Source organism: Pistacia vera, unplaced genomic scaffold (assembly GCF_008641045.1).
Source record: "Pistacia vera cultivar Batoury unplaced genomic scaffold, PisVer_v2 Contig737, whole genome shotgun sequence".
Classification (NCBI taxonomy): domain Eukaryota; kingdom Viridiplantae; phylum Streptophyta; class Magnoliopsida; order Sapindales; family Anacardiaceae; genus Pistacia; species Pistacia vera.
Window position 1 is genome coordinate 455,017 of NW_022196598.1, and position 24,364 is coordinate 479,380.

Consider the following 24,364-nt stretch of genomic DNA (forward strand, 5'->3'; position numbering starts at 1 on the left):
AAACATGTCAATGAATCCTAGTTTATCAGTTCAGGCTTCAGGGATTTCTACAACATGTGGGGGATCAAACTTAGCTTCTCTACCCCCCGCAACCCCTAGTCCAACGACTAGACTGAGTCATCAAATAAAACCATCATACAAACATTAAAAAAAACGATTACAGAAAGCGAAGGGTGCATGGGCAGATGAGCTACCCAGAGTCTTTTGGTCCTACCGAAGTACAACTCACTTGTCAACAGGCAAGACCTCATTCTCCCTCACATATGGTTCTGAAGCGGTCATCCTGGTTGAAGTATTAGTTCTTTCCACAAGGCTCCAATGGGCGAACGAGGAAACCAACAACCAGAACTTTTGCCAGAACTTGGATATCGTCGATGAGCTACGCGAGTAGGCGAGCATCCACAACGCTGTCTACCAGCAGTAGGCCGCCCGACACTACAACCGCAACGTTAGGATCAGAACTTTCAAAATAGGCGATTGGGTCCTCTCAAGGTCTTTCAAAACACTAGGGAGATCAATTTTTGGCAAACTCGGCCTCACTTGGGAGGGTCCCTACAAGATCATCAAAGAAGCGGGGAAAGGTGCCTACCGACTCCAAACTTCGGAAGGGAAAGACATCAGCAACAGTTGGAATGTAGTCCACCTCAAACGCTACTACTTTTAGGTGAACTCATTCGTTTACATGTTTGTTTTCTTTTTGTTTTTATTTAAAAGGGATGAGTGGGCCTATCCACACCTCCCCACAGACAGTCCGCCTTATGGCCCGAATTTAATAAAGTATTATTCAGAAGTTCAGATCTTCGGATTGACCCTGCTCGATCAAATGATTTTTACACCTTCGAATCGACCTTGCTCGATCCACGGAATTACACTTTCGGATCGACCCTGCTCGATCCACAGATTTACACCTTTGGATCGACCCTGCTCGATCCACGGATCGACCTGCCCGATCCACGGATTTACAACTTTGGATCGACCCTGCTCGATCCACAGATTTACACCTTCGGATCAGCCTACCCGATCCACAAATTTACACCTTCGGATCGACCCTGCTTGATCCACGGAATTACACATTCGGATTGACCCTGCTCAATCCACAGAATTACACCTTTGGATCGGCCTACCCGATCCACGGAATTACACCTTCGGATCGGCCTGCCTGATCCACGGAATTACACCTTTCGATCGACTCTGCTTGATCCATGGAATTACACCTTCGGATCGACCCTGCTTGATACATGGATTTACACCTTCGGATCGACCCTGCTCGATTCACGGAATTACACCTTCGGATCAGCCTGCCCAATCCATGGATCTACACCTTCGACCGGCCCTGCCTAGTTCATGAAGCTACACATCCAGACAGCCAGACCCAGTGAAGGGTTCTTATACCTCAAAATCGACAAGTCATCGACCTAGCCTAGCAGAGAGTCTACGCGACTCAACCACTAGGCCGCACCAAAATCACAACACAAGCATAAGAGTTCAACCCCTAGTGCATCTACGAACAAAGAAGCAATCAAAAACTCATTCACTCATCAGGAAAGCATCAAAAACATAACGGCAAGTATTAACATATAAACAGCCTCAAGCGGCTCAGTTCAGAAATACAATAAAGGCACACATGCCAAGAAAGGGCATCGCAGGCCCCAAAATACATTAGCAAAGCAGAAATAAAGGTAAGTATCATCGATGCGAGTCGTCTCTCCCATCTTCGACTCGGTCACCCCATCACCAGCACCAGTACCTGTCCCTATAGCCTGGTCGCTCACATCTTCAATAACCGATGGTCTCGGCTAGCTAGCAAAATCGAGCACCTGCTCATCAATTTGCTCCTCCGTATGCTCAGCTGCCTCCTCCAGCATCTCCTATATGAGCTGGATGTCCTCATCCAGATTCCAATGAGAAGTATTCTTGGCCTTGAACTCGAGCATGAGCTCCCCCCGTGCCCTAATAATAGCATCATCAGCAATCGTGAGACACTGCTCCTTGAGGGACTCAATCTCTGCAGTCTTCTCGGCTAACTCCCTCATCAGCCTCTCCAACTCACCCTCCGCTGCCTTCAGACGTTGCTGGCTCTCTTGCTTGGCCTTCTGGGCTGTAGCCTCTCTCTGGCGCAAACTAGTGTTCGCCTTGGACACATCTTGTATCCTTTTCTCCTGCGCCACTACAGATTTCCTCAGATGAAGGCTACTTGTGAATGCCTACACAACAAAACATTGTCATCAGTACAAACCATGATGAACAAAATAAAACAAAACTCCTGCCCTACCTGAAAAGCGCGGGATACCCCTCAATCAACGGCCACGACTGCGCCCATCTAGTTCAAACGCATCTCATCCGCCAGGAACATGAACGAGTCGGCCAGTTTGCTCATGGAAGCCCACGTCAGAATAGGTCGACGCGGAAGCCGGAATCTTAAAAGTGATCATCTCAGTCTCCTCATCCAAAACTGTGGTCTGGGATGACCCGGCTCCGGCTACGGGCTGACGGCTCGGCAGTGTCACCACTATATCCTCTGCTCTCCAATCCTCTCTGGTTGAGGATTCCCTCCTCCTCTTCTCCCGACGCCGGGTGATGGACTCACTCGCACTAGGGACGGTCAACTTCTTCGTCAGTCTCTCTGTAAGCGCAAACTCTCCAAAGGTTAGTGGGTTCAGCCTGGACTTACCATAAGTGGTACGATTGCAGTAGTGAGTCAGAAGCACATCCTAAGTCTGCTTCAACGAAATGAAGGGAATACCTCGCTGAATAGCCTCTACTCTAGTCCAGAGATGACTACTCCTTAAATTGGCCTCTGACAATACTACCCGCCAATCCCTCTGTGCCTTAGGAATGGCTAGCACCTTCTAGGTCTGCACGTCCAAGCCGTCTCCACTCTGCCTGACCCAATTGTACTCAAGCTCTACAAAGAAAAAACACAATAAGATTTAGTAATCAAAGTACAAAAAGAAAGATAAAGTTCTCACCAGTGGCTCGCCAGGTGCCTGGAATATCGCCCTGACCTCTCTCCCCAAAGACAGCCTCGCCCCTCACAAAGAAGTACCAATCCTTCCAATTCTTGTCACTGGACCGGAGGTCGGTCACTTGATGAGACCGATCATGCCTGAGGTTGATCAAATATCGACCCTTCTCCTTATCATTTTTCTTCAGAAAATATGAGTACAACAGCTCGTGCATCCCAAACATCACCTGGCTTCGCATACAGAGGTCTTCCAGCGCCATAAGCAACCTCCAACCGTTCGGCATGATCTGTGATAGGGCAATCATGAAGTGGTTCAGCACCTCCCAAACGAGGCGAGGAATAGGAAACCTTAGCCCGTCTTGAAACCACTTCTCATAAACACTCACCCAACCTTTTGCCTCCCAATCAACCCACTCATACGACCGTGGCGCTCAAATCTTGATTGAATCTAGAATGTGATACATAGTTCGGATGCACCACACGTCGCTATCCTTAAGCACGGGCGGATAATCCCTACTCTAAATCCCACTGCCCTACTAACTCGGCTCTTCCTCAGAGCTGTTACTGGATGAAGATGGACTACCAGCTCCTTTGGAGTCTTCCCCACTTCCCTCATGCCTGCCCGAACCACTCGGATTGGCAGCACTCGTCCCTGGGGCAACTACACTAACACTGGTCGGTACACCCATCGGAATGCCCCCCTTGGGCATCATCACTATGGTAGGGGCATGTTCATACTCATTCCCAGCATCTGCCCTAGCCCCACTCGAATTACCAGACTGTGAATCTGACATGTCAACCTATTTGCCCTACCTGGCCGACTTAGTCGATCCCACAATCCAAACTCCAAAATCCTAAGTGTCAAACTACCACACGCCTTGCACCATCGATCGAGCAATACCGTAAGAGCCCTTTTTAACCTACCACATGTCCTTCGGCACTAACCGACCTATCCTCGTTAATGCACCTCACCTCAACTTTCACAACCCAAGTTAGAGTCCTAATCGATCCCTGTAACCGACCGACTTGGTCTCAGATTCAGCTTAACTGGCACACGCTCGCCCCAATCGATCGACTCCAATGAGGAGCCCCACTTTTTCCACAGTTTCAGTCGCCCTAAACTACTGATTGCTCCAGGACAATTTGACAGCCGTGTATTCACTCGCTCGTCCTGGTCGACCGAGCACCTATTGAGTCTTTATATCCCTACAATTGCCCAACCACTCGGTCGGTACGACCGGGTGACCTGCCTCTCCTAACTTTTTCAACTATTTGAAATCTAAGCCTAACTTACCCACTTGACTCAGTCGGGCAAACCGAGACGAGCCGAGCCGAGCCGAGACCCCCCCAAAACTAGTTTTTGTCTTCCTTTGTTTTCCAAAACCCCAAAAACTCCAAAGTTGCAGAAATCAGTTATACTTGCCCAAATCACTCTCCAATCCTCTACAAAAACCTAATCAAACCACAACCTCGCCCCACTGGAAACTCAAAATCTGGCCAAAACCTAGTCGAACCATTTCAAAACAAAGAAAAAACTTTTTTGTTTGTCCCTTTCGATTCCTCTCCACGCACCAAAAGACTCCCTAAATCAACACCAAACTACTCTAGAGACAAGCCAAAACAATAACGATTCGAAAAATCGGAAAAAAAAAGATCCAAAAGAGACGTTTATCGTGAAAAAGCGACCGAAAAAATCCTGAAAACGTGAAAAACCCTTCCCTGGGAAAACGCTGTGAAAACGAGAGAAAAAGAAAAGAAAAATGGCAGATGAAACGAACAGTTGCGAGCCAAACATTTTATCAGCGAAAGCTGTCAGGTGACACGTGTCACCGCACGAATAGTTGTGAGTTTTTAATTTTCCCACCCAAATTTAGAGGGCATCCCAGTCGTACACGTGTCAAAAGATATTCAAGCCAGCTGCACTCAATCCTCGAAGGGTAACCATTCGTTCTGGTTACCCTACCGAGTGGGATCGACATCACCGTACCCAACCACCCAGCCTTGGTTACCCAGGATCACACCAAACACCTTGGCTAAGCATAAGCTTAACCCCTCGGTCACCTCAACTGAATGAGCGACTCGTTGAACGGTTGGCTCGGACTCGACCAATCCCAAAAGCGTCGTAACCAAGTAGGGACTAATGTAAACCACTCGGTTGGCAGCACCGGCTGAGCACACCTTCAGAGTAAACTCATTCAATCACCCATTCGACAGGCGGACTGAGTGAGTGGACCTTCAGCAGACCAATCTTCATTTCTGTACCCAGTCGGACACCCCAAGCCAGTACGTGTGCGTTGGACTGTTTGCCCATTCGGCCCCAAACACCGATCGACGAAATCCCATTGGATTGATCAAACGCCCCGACTCGGATAAGGGCACAGAGCATGACCACGAGTCGCCCCCATCCGACCGAACAATCGTATCGAAGAACTGACCTAATTGCTGGCACAGCCATGCGACTAATCGGTCGACCACGAAGGCCGACCGAATACTCCTCAAGCGACGCTTACTCTCTAAGTTAAGCACACCTTAACTCAGAGAGTGGGGGGCAAACTGTTAGGGCCAAAAATTGTCCTCGGCCCAAATAGCATAACACTTCTGACAAAGAGGAAAACCTAGGCCCAGTCCCAATGCGGCCCGAGCCAGAATTCCCTAAACGAGGCCCATGCGGTACGAAGTATAGTTGGCCCAAACCATCTGGACCCAGGCTTCCCAATCCCAGTACATCTCTTGGGCCCATAGACAAGTTTAGAGCAAACAGTCGCCTACGGATCACACTCATACTCAAACACTGACAAAGCAGTCCACTACTATCCCAATTCCTCCAAGGTTCGTGTCAGAGTCATACTTGGACTCCCTTTCACGCCAAGATAAGGGGATCAAAGGATATATCCCTGAAGGAAACGAATTGCTACAAGAACTCCCAATCCCACAAAGATTGGGAGACTAGACATTCACTATTTAAATAGAGGTCAGCCTTCTCACAAGGCAGATTACACTACAGCTTCAGACCCCGGAGTTCTAACTTGAGAACTTCACATTATAGCCGTAGTCACAGTCCCCGACTAGACTTCTGGTAACCTCTTTACTCCCTGGCCCTCACTAAATCAACCTCTTTTAGCCTTGTTGACTTGAGAGTCAGAGTGCCTACGGAAAACACCACCCCGGTGTTTTCCGTCTCTTCACGTTTGTTTCTCTACGTGTGGATACAACAGATCGCTAGTAGCCTCAACCTCACGGGATCAGTCCCTCTTTTCGTACAGGTAGATTTTTACGTTTACAGTCTGCACTCTTGTGTGCTTGTCATTAATTCTGCTTGTGGGTGAAATTTTTGTTGGGTAGAACTCGAAAGAATGTGTGAGAGACAAATGTTTGGATTGTTCATTAATTCTGAAGTTGACTCCTTTTGTTGGCGGAATTGTTATAATAAAGAAAGTTCTTTTATTTATATATTGTATTTGTATTTTATATGTTTATGGACTCCATGAATTGATGGATATTGAAGGATATAGGACTTGGGTTTCAGATTTAATTAAATTGGTGTTTAGGTTCAATCATAAATGGAAGTAAGTGGGTTCAATGGAAGTAATTGGGTCCAATGGTAAACATACCAATAATTATTTAAACATATTATATTAAAGGATATGATGATGTCACTGATCCAATCGGTTGGATCGGTTGACTCGTGACCTGGGTAGTAATCGGGTTGCCCTCCGGTCCAGGTTTTAAAACAGTGGTATTACTCATTGTTTTAAAACTCGGATTGAAGGACGACCCGTTTTGCTACCCGAGTCACGGGTCAACCGGTCCAACCGGTTGGACCGGTTGATTGGACCGATGATGTTAGTGACAATTTTATTTTAAAAAAATTACATGTTAATCCCTTAAATTTTAATATATTACAAAAATTGCTCTAAAAAAGTTCAAATCAATCCCTAAAATTTTTATTTACTTCAAAATACCCCAAAAAATTCAATTGATCCCTAAACTTTTGACATATCTTCAAAACACTCCTATAAAATTACAAATAAACCCTTAAAATTTTAAAATATTATAAAAACCCTCCTAAGACTTGAATTGGATCGGAGAAGTTGCCGGGTCCCGGTTCGACGGGCCGATCCGGTTTTTAAAACAGAGGTATTAATACAACTGCAATGAAGGTGAAACGAGACGAGAGAATAAAAAAAAAAAAAATCCTAGAATACCTTCATGTTTTGTTCTCAATTTTTTTTCCCTTTATGAAATGCATTTTTCTCCTGCATAACAAAGCATAATCATGAAATGAAAAAAAAAGTAAAGTGTTTGAATATATAGTAATTAACAAGGTGATTTAACAATATAATTGAACATTAGACCTCTGTTTTAAAACCTAGACCGAACCGACTGGTCAGACTGGGACCTAACAATCTCTATACTGGTCTAGGTTCTAGGGATTTTTTGATATTTTTCAAACTTGTAGGTATTAATCTATATAATGTTTTGGAGGTGTTTTTGCAATATTTCAAAACTTTAGGGCATTGTTTTAAAAACCGGACCGGCGAGCAACCCGCTCTGATGGCCAGGTCACGATTCAACCGGTTGGATCGGTGATGTCATCACACATCATCATGACATCAACACATTTTTAAATTTTTAAATTTTTAAATTTTTTTTTTTTTTTAAGATTTCTATTTTTTAATAAGACAATAACAACTTAATTACTGTCCAATCTAACATGATTCAAAGTTTAAATTCAACAACAATCCTAACATAATTTAAGTATTTATCTACCTATCAAATACGAAACAAGCGACATAATAGATTTACCAAGCAAATATCGAATACGAAACTGTATAGACAGAATAAAATGCATAAATAATAAAAAACACATAACACCAGTTGCCAATCAAAGCAGTTAAGTATCCACAAGCAAAATTTGTACTTGTTAGTGTAAATAAGTATCAATGAAGCGACATTCAGTGTAAATAAAAATGCCAAAACAAATAATCAAGCTTAAAAGATTTTAAAATAGAACTTGTTAGTGTAAATATTTAGACTTCAACTCCACTCGATTTTCTCGTATAGTGAGAGTTCTGCACTCGAAAGAAGACTTGCTGTTGATTTAAAGGATTTGATGTGTTGACAAATTATAACAAACACACGGGAAATGTGTTGGCTACTATATTATAAACTCCACTGTATGCTACCAAAATGTACAGTCCATATATGAAACAATGAAAAATCACTGCTTTTATATTTAGGTTATGTAACAAAATGGTTGACACAAAAGTTTCAACACTTTTGTCCAGCAAGAAATTTCCAACTATTGGTATTATACTTGTAGTTTGCAAGATCTAAAATAGAAGCATATCGATATAGTTATACTGAAATAGGCTTGATAAAAGTAATATGGACAAGAAAGGGGAAGCAATAAACACTATCCAGCTGTATTGTCACAGTTGATATTGATCAACACAAATCTCCTGCAAATATTTTTCTATTTTTCCTCAACTTTTTAATTTATTAGTAGTGAAACAACTCTTAAGTTTAATGTCAGAATAAGTAACTCTACATATAATTATTTCCTCTGAAATAAGTATAATCTAGAAATGACATTTCAATATGCAATATAAATCTTGCTAGAGTTCAAACAATTGATTGGCCATCAAAAACTTGATATGCATGCGGCAATCTATTATTATTACTACCATGTTTTGATACAATTCAGATCAAGATAAAGCTAAGTTGATGACAAAACCTAAGGGTGAAAATGACAAACAAGAATCTAAATTAATAATATAGAATACTACCAATTTGTTAACGGACTAAAATTGTGGGACAGATGGAATAATAGTTATTGGTCATAAAAACATGTTCATATATAATTTCCAATAACCAAGTCTAAACTTCAGTTATACATACATGATACAACCATCCACTCTCTGTATACCAACATCATTATCTAGCAATATTTCAAATTGGAAATTCACAATTAAAAAGTACAGATAATGGATCAATGATGAGTTTGTCCTGAACAAATAATGACCAAATACCCATTCTAGAGACTTTACCTTCTTTAGGATGTAAGTTTTTTCACCTCCTTTAGGAAGAGTAAGATCTAGATGTGATTAATTTCCAATAACCAAGTCTAAACATCAATGAATGGAGTTGTCGCCATCGATTTTTAGCGAGGGACGAAGCTGTTGTCGTCGATTTCCGACGAACGAGGACGATTTCAGAGAGTTCAGATGCGATTTGGGTGGGATTTTAGAGAGAAATCTTCGCAGAGAACAGACAACTCCACTCGAAGCTGAAAATTTTTTGCAGAGAAGAAAGAAGAAGCTAGGAAATTTGCATAAGAAACTGAGAGAGATGAAGTGAACGCGATGAGAAGAAGGCTGCGAGCATTAGGCTTGAGATTTTTAATTGGACCGGTTTATCAGTCGGTCCGGTTGGACCGGCGATTCGCTGAAAAGATCCAGTTTTTTAACAGTTTAATGCGATCCATTGCTTATAAACGGTTTTAAGATTAACTCAAACCGAACACGTAACCAATTCTCGGTCCAACCGGTTGGACTGACCAGTCCGGTCCGACTTTTAAAACAATGCTTTAGGGACTAACAGACCGAATTGTTCGGGAGTGTTTTTGCACTATTTCAAAACTTGTAGACCATGTTAGACACTTAAGACTTAATATCCATATAACATAAATGAAGAGTTAGAGCTTTCATATTCAACGCCCGCAACATTATAGTAGTTAAATTGTTTCAATTACAGAGTACAACAATTAAAATATCTGCATGCTATAATAAATATTATTAATTTGACATTACACATTATGGGGGAAAAAAAAAAAATTATGTTACGAATACATAAACCGGATAACCGATGGGACATTATTTTAATCTAATGGTATACTTTAATAAAAGAAGTGAAATTCTTATGAAAATTAATATGAATAATTTACAAGGAATAATAATCAACATAACGGAGTTCATAATGGCATCTCCAACCTATTCTCACCAACCTATTTTCATCAAAAGGAAATAACTCAACCTCTCAATCCTCATAGAAGCCAAACTGCCACACAGGCATACAAAATTGATACTGCACAAAAGAATTTTAAACTGTAACAAAACAACTGCATGTTCATCGTGCCAATGATTTATGAAAAAAAATTTACCACGATGCGGTTGCACATTTTCGGCAGCTACTTCGACTACAAAAGCTTTTGCATCTGCTGTAGTGCCTGTTCGCTTATGATTCAATGGGGATAACTATACATGCCACCACAACATCCACAGTAATATTGCTCAACCTAAGTAAATGCTAGTGGGCTAAAATTTCTGATACTCGATCTAGTGCATCTGCCGGAATCTCCCTTCCGGGAACATTGACCTTTAGAAGATTGGTGTACCTGTCAAAAAGAATATAATTTGTTAATGAATAGCTGTATGATGTACAGAATTCAGAATAAGATTAACAACTAAGATGTTGCAACTAACTCTGCAGCAGCAAACAAATTTTCATGCTCCATAATGAAGGCAAGCAAGGCCTGCAAACAGGGATATAACACCTATGTCAAATAGCAATACAAAGATTTTAAGACAAAACACTCGAGTCCAATGACTTACCTCAAATGGCATATTTAAAAGTTCATAATAGGTGCGGACACGGTCTAATTTCTGTTGTACAGCTTCACTATCAATTGACGGAATAGCTGCCAAGGCCTGACAAATATCATTGGAAGTTTCAATACCCTGCTCTTTTTAGACTCAAATAATAATCATCAAGCTCCCGTTCCAGTTCTTTGGGATCAGCTTTATGGATTATAGTAAAGTCATATTTAAGATTAAATCCTGACTATTACAGATAAAACAAGTTTAATATTTTGATTCCAGTTGTATCTACAGTTGATCAGGCAAGACCAATTCATGGTGGGAAACGGCCCGCAAGGGCCTTTAGCCAAGAACAGTTGGTAAGTAGGGAAACCTGCACTATTTGTAGCGCAGTTCAAACTCAAGCAAACTCGTGTTGCAACAGAAACAGTAAGCTATTAACAAGATATTTTCACATCCAAACACATGTCAATCTTTATATACTGTGTTAAAAGCATATAAAGTAATTTCAGAAAATCAGTGAGTTTGATGCTGAATGAAAATTTTTCGGAAAACATATAACATAGTAAAGAGAGAACCAACTTTACCTGCTCCATGGCAATTGAATTCCGACATATCTGCTGAACTCCAAAAAGGTTGATAGCTTTCATGTCGGCTAAAGCCTAATAAACATTATGTCACCATTAGAAGTGAAAATTCGTAAGCGTTGGAGCTAGATTTACTAGTACAACACCAAGATTATAAAAGACGAGGAGTGAAAAATAGTTCAACAAAAACTATAACTTCTAAACCAAGTTTTGTGAGGCAAATAATCCACACAACCTTTATGGATGCATTTGCTGCAATGTTACAAATTCCACCAAATATGTAATTTCGCTTTGTTCCTGAGATAAAAGGTGCCATCTCTTCATCCCTACGTGTTATCTATGGGAAAGAGGAGAAAAAGATATGTAAGACTGGCTACCAAAAGTTGAGCTAAAACATAAGGCAGTTTATGGAAGACCATAAAAATCTGTCACCTGTGCAGTAAGTGAAATAATAAAGTCATCTGGCTCTTCTGCATCTTGGTCCTCCAAATATTCCCTGCTCGTCATTTCCTATCAAACCATAATTTCCAGTGAGTTAAAGATATCTTCATTTCATAATTATTCAGGAATATGGAGTAAAATATTCATTAAATTAAACATTTCACAAACCTGCACATGAAAAATTGTCTCCAGCTGCATTTCTACGCGTAAAACCTTAAGGCAATCAATTGCCAATTTCCTATATTCATCTGCAAAAGATAGCATATCTCTAGAAGGTACACTGCTTGATCGAATATGATGCTGCTTGCTCTCTTCTACCTGATTTGATGCTCTTAGGGTGGCTTGTCCAAGCCTGTTCGTTAAATTAAAAAAGCAATCCCAGTAAGCTATTCAAAGTAATTTTCCAGGAATGAGTTTTTGAAGGAAATAAATATCTTTTACTCAAAATTGGTTCAACCAAAAATATTCCAAAATATTTCTTATTGTCATACACTGATTGCGAATTTTCTCGTTCATAAAACTAGTCCAGATATCCTCATTTTCAGTCAGTCAGTTTTTACCAAAGAAGACTGTGATTGCAACTGACTAAAAAAATATTTCTTATTATCATACACTGATTGTGAATTTTCTCGTTCATAAAACTAGTCCAGATATCCTCATTTTCAGTCAGTCAGTTTTTACCAAAGAAGACTGTGATTGCAACTGACTAAAAGAACAAACCTTTCAATTGATTCTGCAACATACTCCAAGGAATCACTCAGGGATGCCAGCAAAATTAGTTTGTTATCATCACGAATTAGATTCTCCTGCACAAATGACACAAGTGGGTAAACTAGTGCAGTGAGAAAGGATTTAATGGAAAAATTCCATGTACTTCCAAATAAGATCAAATATAACAGTGTTGATGAAATCGAACATAGTATAAACAGGTAAGAAGACAATTATACATTTAAGCATAGAAGTACAAACAGTACTAAAAATACCTGCTTGATTGGCCGCAAACTCAAGAACAGTTCACTCAGTTCTGACTCAACTGCTAGAGCTTCTGCATCACTGCCATTATTTCCAGTACCCAACTGACCAAGTGCATTTGGTAAAAAGGCACTTGCTGGCTCAAGTCGCATCAATTTGTCAACATCATGCCTCCCAATAAGCATATAACTCTGCTTCTCAAGAACTGCCTGTGATATTAACAAGGCAATTTATGATTGCCAGAAGGGGATACCAAATGACGTTAACATTTACAAACAAGTAAACACAATTCTGATCAGATTTTTTTATCTTTAATATTAACGAGAGATCACAAATTTATTTCAATCTTCTTTTGTATTTAACATATGAGATCATGCACTTGCAATTTATATTGTCTTAATGTGGCATCATCAAACTATGTTATCTTTGCTGGATACTCTTATACATTCTTTGATAGGAAAAATAGATAAGACAGGGAAAAGAATGGCCAGAAGAGAAGGAAAAGATAAGGGGACAGAGTCTATCTGTCCCTCCATGCGCTTGGCAGAGAGGTATAGAAAACTTTTCCTTTCGCTGGTCCCCTTCCTACCAAACAAGGTATTGCTGTTTCTCTCCCCTTTTCCCAATGTCTTAATTGTCCATAGATATGAATAACTAAGAATATATGAACAGAATACATGCATACAAAAAATTAGTTGACTTACACAAAATGAATATCATGCAAATAATATCATAAAATTAGATGCTAGAAAAGCAAACAGTTGTAGCAATATCTAACTTCTAAGCATTGGGGAATACAAAGAGATATAGTCATACCTCCATGTATGAAGTCCGGCATCTTTCATAGGTTCTCTCGAGGAAAGTTTGCACATAGTTCACAAGGTCCGCAGCAAATTTAGGCATTGCTTGAGCCCAACCGAGCACCTGAAGCACATAATAATTGAAAATTACACATTGGTTGGCAACAAAAGTTAATATTCCAAAGCTCGGCTATTCTCATAATTCATAGTTTTTTTTATGAACAAACTATAATTTTATGATGCATTATTAGAATATTCCTACAATATAATACCGTACAAAAATATTATATGCAAATTATTCAATCAGTTTTGAAACAATCTACAACACCAAATGAAAATTAGTGAACTGCACAATGATTATGAATTGACGAAAACTAAATAGTTAAACAAACTGAATTTTTCATGAGCAAATGGTTAGACTTTAGTCAATTAAATAAAGCTATAAATAAATGATATCATGCACAAAAATGCTTATCAAAAGTAGATATAGGGACACAGACAGAAAGTGGGAGAGAGAAGAATTCTGGATCATGTCTAAACGAGATGGCAAAGGTTACTAAGTAACGAGAAACTTTTTTTATATCTAACAATTTCTTGTTTCTTATGAAAAACAATTAATTATAATTTTAGACTCTCAATATTTTTTAAGTGGCACATATAATGTAGTTTGAAAGTCCACCCAAAGCAAAAAGTCAAGATTATTGTAAAACAGATATTAAATCATAAAAGCTTCACGTACAACTTCTGACTTTCCATACTAGTCACTATGTTGCACATGTATTGAAGAGGAAAGAATTGCATCTTCTGTTAAATCAAAAAAACATAAGATAGCTTGCCTCTTTTGCTAAGAAATCAATTGCCAAAAGTCCCTGTAAGACAGGCCGACCCTTCTCAATCGATGCAACATAACTAGTGCCAGTATGTGCTCGTGGCCGAAATGCAGCTGGACCTGCAAGAATGCTTCTGATAATCATTATTCTACATAGCAGAAAAGTAAAAGAGCCAAAGAACTAGTCACCATTTATCTCACAGTAGTAGACAAAGTTCAATAACTTCAGCTAACAAGTCTAATCACATAGGTGATATCTTCGAGAATATTTCTTTTTTATCGAATATGTAAGATGAACACATGGCTATGTACCACAGTTCATTATTGATATATAGATGTAGATTTTTACAGACTAGTATACTTTTTTTCCAAACATATAAGAATTGTTTTCAAATGGCCACTGTGCAGGTTATAACTGCATTAAGCACTAAGACTTAAGTGCCACAACCAAATGACCTCAAACTAGATAGCAACAATGACACTTCAAAGCTACGAACACAACAATACAGATAAATGAATACTCCAAAACAAATGAGTTAGATTATATGATGAAGACACTCAAGCTACAAGTTATTAAGAATAGTGGTTAATGAGAGGTTAGACATCCTATTGAGTTTCGGTGAAAGAATTCAGTGTATATGGTTTATGGAACTTGCTTGATATAGCTTGCTGAACGCCTTTCCGATAATCTACAAACATTGTTGGTAAGAAATGGTCCTTCACAAAATTCTCCACAAACGCTAGCAATCCATCATTCCTGCAGTTTAAGAAACAAAAAAATACCAAAAATCAAAGCAACACAAAACGCGGGAGGGATTGCAACATGCTTGTATTTAACTTGGATCTAAAAATCAGCACGTTTAAATATACACCAGAAAATCATACTGTAAAAAAATTAAGGAACCCAAATTTTCCATGCAAAAATTATGTTGCGGGTATCACATGCCTCTGACATGACAAGCAATACCATTTTCTCACACAAGCATATCATGTATTATATATTGATATTCCTTTTGGGATAAGGCGAAATATATTCATGTTTGTCTTGATTCTCAACCATCCACTTTAAATTTCAGCCACAGCAAAGGTGAGATATAAAAAATGAAAGAGAAAGGAAAGAGTAAGAGAAACTTTCACAGCCTAATAGCTTGTCTTTAGCCATTCATATTGTTGGATTGTTCCGGGAAAATGAGTTTTTGCATCCACACACATCATTAGCCTTTTTAAATGATAAGAGAACAGATTTTGTTTTTGAGAAGAATTGTGGTACAAGGTGAACCAGCAGTCCATACACATTATTGAGCTTGAAAATAGCATGATGGACTTACCCAAGCTGGGAATACTTTTTTGGCAGCATCGAAGCAACCTTATCTGTAAACTGCAGTGCACATAAGATCAGAAAATACTAAAATAGAAAACCTAAGTTCAACAGGCAATATATCATGTTTGGAAGCATGAGCCTAAGTTCCAGACCTGAAGAACAGGCCGGTATATTGATGCTGCTAGGTATATGCCTTGCTCAGGCAAGATGGCTGCAGTCCCATAACCCTCTTGTAACACATTGGGACCCCTCCTACCCCATCCTTGGCGAATGAGATCAACTCCTGGATAATGCATGGTACAGAATACCATAAAAGTTAATAACTAGTCCATAAGGCACTCATCAGAAATTAAAAGAAGGAATAAAATATTTTAAAGAACAGTTAAACAGAATTCCTAAATTGACTGCAGAAAGAAATAGATTATATATATATATATATAGTGTATATGGCAAAAAGGGAAAAGAAAAACAAAAAGCATCTCTGTTAAAATGGTCTAACAGAAAAAAATTCTACAATGAAATCACTTATGATTCAAACCATACTTTTTTATATCTAAACCTTGAATGCAACACAAAGTCAGCATGCTCATTGATATAGTTTTGAATCTCAAAAGTTATTAAAAGTATCCCTCAAGACTACAATATTTTCAGGTTAGTGTCTACTTAAAAATGTAAACCTGTAATGCCCCACATAAAACAAGGGAGATACCACTCACAATTATTTCAGATTTTAAGTTATAAATTTCCCATCTTTAGACAAGGTTTGTTCATGCTGTAAACCAATGTATATTCTAGACATAAAATAGGGTACAAATCCAATTCATGATTAACTAATGTATCGCATTGGGGCCACAGATTATGGCACATATATACTATAAATATTACACGTTACTTCAACCAAGTAATTTCATTGACTTACTTTCCATCCATAATATAAGCGTCAGTGCAAGGAACCTATTAAATACCACATAAACCAGGAAAAATGGATTTCCAAAAAAACCACAACTCACAGAAAATGGAAGAATCACAATTTTACACTATTTTACATACCCTGGTTAGGAATTGATATAGTGGTGTCTGTGAAACGAAAAGCAAATGTAAGACCGTCTTCTGACCCATCCCTGTAAGCCATTACTGTCAATATCTCATGATTGTGTAGCTATACTAAGCAAAGAGAGATCAGATAAGACTGTAGTAAATGTATCAAACAGGAGCTTGATGCAGTGTATAATATCTTACATGCAAATCACAAAACAAAAGCATGTGAAAAGATGTACTGTTTTTTAAAACGTCTGGATATAATACCAAATAACAATTTTGACAATCATTGTAATGATATATATTACAGAGCTGTGGACCCAGATATTGTTTTCAAATGAGCAAAGCCATAAAAGACATTTGAATAAGGTAAATATCTAAAGATATTATATGAAAAAAAATCTTAAGTTTATTGGGTCACTCACAAGTGCCTTTCACTTCAACCGAGGAACTCACCTAGGCACTAAGGTGAGCAACTTATTGAAGTAACAGTTAATTGAGGGTTCAAAGCACTCTTTGGTAGGTCACTTAGCCTGAGCACCTAATTCACCATCTTAATGCTATCTTCCCTCTAATAATCGTACAAGACTAGATCACTGCCAACACCACTAGTTCTTCCTCTGACAACACATAAATCTATACCACAACATAACAACACCAGATAAAGATACTTGTAATGTCTACCAAACAACTGCACCTCATTAACATGTCAATATCATAATCACCACATTTACCACCATATTATATTACCAAAATCCTTTCTTTGCGACCATCACCAAAAGTTTCAACTTCACCTTTAACAACATAATTCAGCTTGAAATCTCAAGAATCTAGCAAAATCCACATTGCTGGAATTGTCACTCTGGGTTCTCTCCTAGACAATTTTTCCACCTATTTCTTTGCACATGATTGACAAGAGCATATGAATAGGGAGAAACATTGGGACAGAAAAGAACCTCATGTTGATAGATAAAGAAATGGGCATTATCAATAATAATTATAGTACACTGAATATGAAACCAGTCTTATCATTTAAAAAAAAAAAAAAAATATGAGACTATAGTCACTTGCCTTTTTTCTTTGGAAGGAGCTTTACTAGCAAGCCTAGCTGTTTGCACAGCAGCATCTGCAGTTGCTGCTTCAGGAGTTGCTCTCAAAATCTCACATATGAGTTGTTGGCATTCACTCTTTTCCACAAAATTTACAAATAAAAAATAAATAAGATCAAGGAGAAATTGAAACTCTTCAGGCCAAAACAGAAGACTATTATAATATTTGCAAAACAGATACTACAAAGTCTACCAAGTGGAAATCAATATCAATGGTTTAGCGGGNAGAAAAATCCACATTGCTGGAATTGTCACTCTGGGTTCTCTCCTAGACAATTTTTCCACCTATTTCTTTGCACATGATTGACAAGAGCATATGAATAGGGAGAAACATTGGGACAGAAAAGAACCTCATGTTGATAGATAAAGAAATGGGCATTATCAATAATGTACACTGAATATGAAACCAGTCTTATCATTTAAAAAAAAATATGAGACTATAGTCACTTGCCTTTTTTCTTTGGAAGGAGCTTTACTAGCAAGCCTAGCTGTTTGCACAGCAGCATCTGCAGTTGCTGCTTCAGGAGTTGCTCTCAAAATCTCACATATGAGTTGTTGGCATTCACTCTTTTCCACAAAATTTACAAATAAAAAATAAATAAGATCAAGGAGAAATTGAAAGTCTTCAGGCCAAAACAGAAGACTATTATAATATTTGCAAAACAGATACTACAAAGTCTACCAAGTGGAAATCAATATCAATGGTTTAGCGGGAAGACAACCTGTAAAACTGTCAAAGAAAAGCCAATACTGTAGCCACCAGTCACTGATGCTTCAGAGTGAGATTTCCAGTTTACATCAGCTACAATTGACTTGGGTGTGTTTATGCCATGTTGGATGGACTTGGATTCCAGAAGCTCTCCAACAACAACATGGTTTTCTGAAAAATTAGAGCTTCTATATTTAGTTTCACCATTTCAGAAGTGACACCAAAGCAAGTCAGTGTCTTACCAAATATCCTTTCGACAGTGTCCAAAATTGAATCGAGGAGCTCTTTTGCAGCAGCCTGTGCTTTTCCCTTGGGAGCCATCACTGGTGAGACAGGGCTCACTGCAAATAGAGTCCCAGCTAATGATATCCCATTCTGACGCTTGTGTTTCGGCAACTGATAACTTTCTAACTGTCCCTTCATAAAATGGAGACCCGTAGTACCAGTTTGAGCAGCCTGACAAATACCCGACTTTGAGAAATTAATATGCTCTGCCTGAGCTTTAATCTTTGATGTTATAATCTCATGAATTGTAGGCCGCAATCTTTGGCTGTTACAGTATAAAATCAATAAATGATATATGTTATCTCAAAAACACCAACAACAAAAAGGTAAACAAAAGAAAATGCCCAAAGTTTGAAAGTAGAAATTCACATGGAACAGTAAAAAAGAGGTGCTCCTAAGTCCATTAAACGGATGCAATTCTAAAAAAAATCAGCTGCTTTTGACCATTTAAGCACCTATGAAATTAAGATAAAGATTTATTAACCTGAGTTACTAGAGTTCATCAGTTCAGTTACCACACCCAACAACACTTACTAAGCATTTAAGCAAATCCTGAGAAAAACAAATTGCACACAACATATTCATTGATACTTACTGGACTTTTAGGTTTTGATATTGCAGAAAAATGCATTTTCACAATGAGCAAATGGGAAATAAACAGCTCTACTCCACAGTGTCTTTGAAGACATAATAAAAACAAAAACAAATTAATTAGATTATTATATACATGATCTTCTATCAAAACGACAGTATAGTTATACTTCTATCGAGAAGACAGTACAACATGGTAGCATGAAGCAGTGGTCCACCAGAAAACTTATTATAAGATATGGAGCAAACATCGTTTTCTTAAAATATTTCTTTAGAAAACATTGTTTTCTTAAAATATTTCTTCATGGATCATTATGACAATGTTAAAAGAATTTCTAAAAAGCATCCCATATGTAAAAGGAAATTAAAATAATATTTGGTATGGAAACCTTGGAAATCAAGATCTGTCTGAATGCATGAGAAGATTTGCCTAAAAATGCTCTAAATAAAAAGAAGTGGTTCAGCCGGATAACTAACCATATAACAGCACCAGCAGCTGCAACTTTGCCAAGCATGCAAAGGCACTCTACCAAGGTCTGCAAATACTTTATATGAAGTGGAGCATCACTCTTTCTCATTGCTTCCTAGATTTAAAAATGAAATCCAGCACTTCAGCCCAGGGATGAGAAACTATGAGAGTGTCAATTTTATGTGTAATTGAGTTCAACACTGTACATACGATAAATTCATCTGGAGTGGAGTTTGAAAGCCATGTTGGAATTTGATGAGAAAATATTTTCATGTCTTTAAGATTTCCATCACCACCATTGATCCTTGCCATATGACCATCTGAACCAGCTTCATCATGTATTCTTGGAGATCCTTCCTCATCATGGCCATCCAATGTTGAACTGAAACACCAATTTATAAATTTAATACAAGAAGAGATAAAAAATGAAAAAATAACTAATAAGAAGAGATCAATCTTAAAATATCAAATAGTATGTGATCAATCTTCTAGCATATCCATGCACGCCAATAATGTTGGATCTAACTACATGAATTTAACAAAAAGAATTGAATTCCATCAGGGAACTATGATCGAAATAAAAATACTAAATCAAGTATAACAGTACGAATATGGAAAAAGGAAATTCTGCAAAAGGCTTATGAGTTCCAAAATGACCAATGATTAACAGGAAAGAAGACAACAGGTACAATTTTTTAACATTTTAAAGGAACAATGGTTCAACAGGAATTTGACACCTTAAGCACATTCTGACTCATGTTCATTTACAGAAGACATAAAATGTGGAAAAGTTTTGTTTTAAGAAAAAGAGGCAGGTTGGGACAAGATAAGAACCAACAAAAGAAAAAAGAAAAAAAGAGAATAGTACTAAATGAGAATTGTGAATTTTTCACCCTTCATCAACAGAAACTGACCTATATGATCCATCTGCAAGTCCATGAGCACCAAACTGATTGTCACCTTTAAGCCTGGTTCTTCTAGAAAGAGATTGTGAATTGTTCATTGTAAATGTAACAGCTACGGTGGTTGGTACTTCATCATCCATTTCATGCAAGTTTGAGGCAACCACACTGCAGGATATATTCTGCCTTAGGGAAAGAAATAGTTCATAAAAGACATAGCTTGAAATAAATAACTCTTATTGTCATGCTAGAAACCTACAGTTATTTTGGATCAAACAATTAGATGAGGAGATCCATAAATTCCTTTTTGGAATCACTCAATGCTATGAATTAACTTTTCAATCCCGACAGAGAAAGTGAGAAAGTATACTTATATGCTGTGGTTAATGCAATCTCAAACCAAAAAGTGAATGAGAATAACATAAAATCATCCCATGTCTAGTTAGGAGGTTCAAATCTATTAATTAGGATTTTAAAGCATACAGCATAGTTAGAATTTTGATCCCTAAGATGACTGAATACCTATATTCGCCCTTATTATAAAGATGTGCATGCAAATCCTCCAAAACTTTATAAAAAAGAACTCCTCGCAACTTTGTCAACTCAGATCGGACATCTTGAAGAGCACCAACCTGCACCACAGTAATCAGAACAAGTTAATGCACGCAAAACATCTAAAAATATCTATATATATCTGACTTCAGAATTGAAGCCCAAAAAACAAAAATATTAAGCTCTTTGAAGCTATGCCAACACTTCAAACCAGCATCCGAAAAGATAAACAATAAAATGGAGCTTTATGGCTCTTATTGAAACTTGAATTCACAATTTTTTAAGCCACAAGACATCAAATCAAGAAATTTGACTTCAAAAATCCAAATAAACAAGTTTCAAATGGGAAAAGTAAAGTTTCATCTCAAGACATTATAAACATAGAATTATCAGAAAATGTAGAAAACCAACCGTTTGAAGGCCCTCTCGCTCAAGCATTATTGCTGATTGAAGATGCAACTGAACTGCGGCATAAAACTGCTTTTCTGCAATGAGCTTCTCAATACGAGCTGGAACCTGAGCCACATTTCAAAAGAAAGGGTCATAACTACTCTCTTCAAACACACACACACATAGCAAGTACAACTCCAGTACAATGGAAAGCTCTCTCTCTTGACTTCCTTAGTTAAAAAAAATCGAGACACTCATAATGGTATAGTGCAGTATATGGCATGAGCAAATTGAATCCAGTACTGATGAAGTAACAAGAGAACAGTGCACTCCTGTCTAGGATGATGTGGAAGGGAGTCAAGCACTCAAATCTTATCATCGAAAAATCATGTAATTATCATTGAATTAAATCTGAATGCTGGAATTACCAATAGACGAACCTTAGCTATGCCTTCAATTTGATCTAAGAGTGAGATGATGTGCCGTAAGGTAACAGACCGATACCACAATTGATGTAATTGCTTATTGCGGGTGCCAAGACGCTCCTTTGCCTCAGCTAAATCAACCTTTAACTCCTTGACACTTTCAGCAGACTCACTGAATAACCGCAATATCTGAAAGAAGAGAAAGGATTGATAAAAATTTAAATGCAAGTGCCAAATCTAATTTTCTTAAAAAGACAGAAAAAGAGTTAGCAGACATCTAAGAGCATAGCACATAAGGAGATACAGCACATGAGCATTTCAGCAATGAAGAATTAATTTTAGTTTTGATTGTAACTTTAGAATTTTGCACCCAATTCCTAATAAAAAAATCATTTATAAATTAATAGGACCACCCATAAGAGCACCTGAATAAGGACTGTGCATGAAATTAGGGGTTTATATTGTAATTTTCAGTTCATTCTGAAGTGGACTGCTGGTTAAACTTTCTTCGAAACCTTTACACTGGGTTACAAAATTTGTTATGTTTCTTCCCCAAGGAAAAAAAAAAAAAAAGTGGTACTCTTTAGGAATTCATCAATATTAATAATCATAATAATAGACGGTTCCAATATTAAAGTAAAATCCTAATGAATTATGCCTCCCAACAAAGAGGTCCAAAATTAAGGTCAAATCCTAATGATCTTATAGTAAAATGATAGGACTTAGGCAGTTAAATGTGATAATATATCAGTGGATGCCAATATACAGACAAGAACAAAAAAAGATTCGCAACCTGAATCTATAGAGATGAACAAAAATAGAAGCAATAATTAAACTGTAGGACCAATCGCACGAGAAAATTTGAACATTCCCTTCATGAAGACTTATTATTCAAATCAATGGACAAGATAAAAACTATAAAGAAACCTGTGAATAATTCTGAATTGCTTTGTTGAAGCCACTGTGATAAGCATGAACGACTTCATCCACCACCTCCTCAATAACATCATTTTGGTCTTTTAGAACTTGAACTTCCCCTTCACGTTCCTTTGATGTTAAAATATGGACTACATGAGGTAAAGAATCAAAACGTGCAGCAACCCAACTCTCATCTATTCTTGCAATCTCTTCCCTTAAATACTGCAGTTATCGCAAGATCACAAAAATTGAGAACGGAATGCATATTAATATTAAAAGATGCACAATGTAGATAGTGCACGATGCTTAATTTGGATTACAAGATAACTAAAAAAATTATCACTTAAAATTTCATCAGTTTTTGACAAAGCTTCGCTATAATTGTTCCTCTGTTTGTGGACCATAACTTACAGGTTAAAAATTAACAAACAAGATATAAACAAAATTCTCTTAACAAAAAATGGAAAACTACCGCTTTCTCAGGACTAATCGGCAATCCATCGAAAATCCCCATTTTAAGTATTTCACTTCAGTGAATGTCAGAGAACTGCAAAGAGTATGATCAGCTCATCACAAAGCTTCAATTCCCACTGAGAAAAAAAAAAAGCAGCCACCTTATAAGCTAATTGAAACATAGCGAAATCAAAACCCATAAAAATATAATCTAGCATTATATACAACTAAAACTGACTGCAAACTTCATTGAATTGGGATGAATTTCCTCTATTATAATATAAACACAAAAGCAAGCACGAAATTCACAATTGTATTTCGCATCCTTTCTCTTGGAAACCAAACAGAAAGCACAATTGAGCAAAAATTAACTCCAGATCGAACACAAAGACCAAGAAAACAAACTAATTAATACTGTAATCGAATCGTGACTTGAGAGAAAGCAAAACTAACACGAAATTCATAGCTAACAAGATCAAAAACCGAATCTAACGAAATTGAAGTAATTAAACCGTAAGTTTGAAGTTCGCACATGAATTAAATTTACGAAAAAGTAAATAAACGGAGCTGAGACTTCGATTCGGAAAAACGAGTGAAGTGCTTAGAGGTACCTGTGAAGCGTCGTTTTGATTCGGTTACTGCATTTTGAAGACAAGAGTTCGTGTGAATAGAGATCTCTTTTGAAGAAAATGAAGAAAAATCAAAAGCTCGCTGTACGGTAAGACAACCAGGCAAGAGAGCTATATCTGGAGCTATCAGACTCAGTAAAATTAGGAAATGGAGCATCCAAATTTGACGGGCGGATCATCCGTAAATCTTTTATAGAAGTCAAATTTTATGGTGGCCCCTAATGTTTTGAAAAATTCAGAGAAATCCTTTTGTTTTTTTTTATAACGTAAAAAGTATATTTGAAAAATACATAAAATTAAAACAGGGGACCCATATGGGCCTACGCGGCCCAACAGCTCAGCTTGGGTCACTGTCATCAATGCAGACGTTGGACTCGTACT

General features: G+C 37.9%; 1 protein-coding gene across 1 annotated transcript; it reads right to left on the bottom strand.

The window, feature by feature from the left end:
• Positions 1 to 9,787: 9,787 nt before the first annotated feature.
• Positions 9,788 to 24,129, bottom strand: LOC116115323 (exocyst complex component SEC8). Its single transcript, XM_031401482.1, has 27 exons — positions 23,966 to 24,129; positions 23,374 to 23,491; positions 22,911 to 23,123; positions 21,999 to 22,172; positions 21,580 to 21,684; positions 21,139 to 21,248; positions 20,629 to 20,784; positions 19,925 to 20,096; positions 19,723 to 19,829; positions 18,612 to 18,919; positions 18,383 to 18,540; positions 18,112 to 18,227; positions 16,564 to 16,634; positions 15,666 to 15,796; positions 15,521 to 15,570; positions 14,849 to 14,949; positions 14,200 to 14,312; positions 13,380 to 13,487; positions 12,575 to 12,772; positions 12,312 to 12,397; positions 11,760 to 11,943; positions 11,583 to 11,660; positions 11,386 to 11,487; positions 11,151 to 11,225; positions 10,579 to 10,674; positions 10,450 to 10,499; positions 9,788 to 10,361 (listed from the first exon to the last, which is right to left on the bottom strand). The coding sequence occupies exons 2-27, from the start codon at positions 23,413 to 23,415 to the stop codon at positions 10,274 to 10,276; spliced, it is 3,192 nt and encodes a 1,063-aa protein (XP_031257342.1). The 5' UTR covers positions 23,416 to 23,491; positions 23,966 to 24,129; the 3' UTR covers positions 9,788 to 10,273.
• Positions 24,130 to 24,364: the final 235 nt, after the last annotated feature.

Excerpts from the sequence above, each read along its gene's own strand:
- LOC116115323 (XM_031401482.1), bottom strand. The coding sequence starts at position 23,415 with ATGGGGATTTTCGATGGATTGCCGATTAGTCCTGAGAAAGCG. Across the intron at positions 21,685-21,998 it reads AAATTGAAGGCATAGCTAAG|GTTCCAGCTCGTATTGAGAA; the intron begins GTTCGTCTATTG and ends AATGTGGCTCAG. Across the intron at positions 11,488-11,582 it reads TTATTTCACTTACTGCACAG|ATAACACGTAGGGATGAAGA; the intron begins GTGACAGATTTT and ends TCTTTCCCATAG.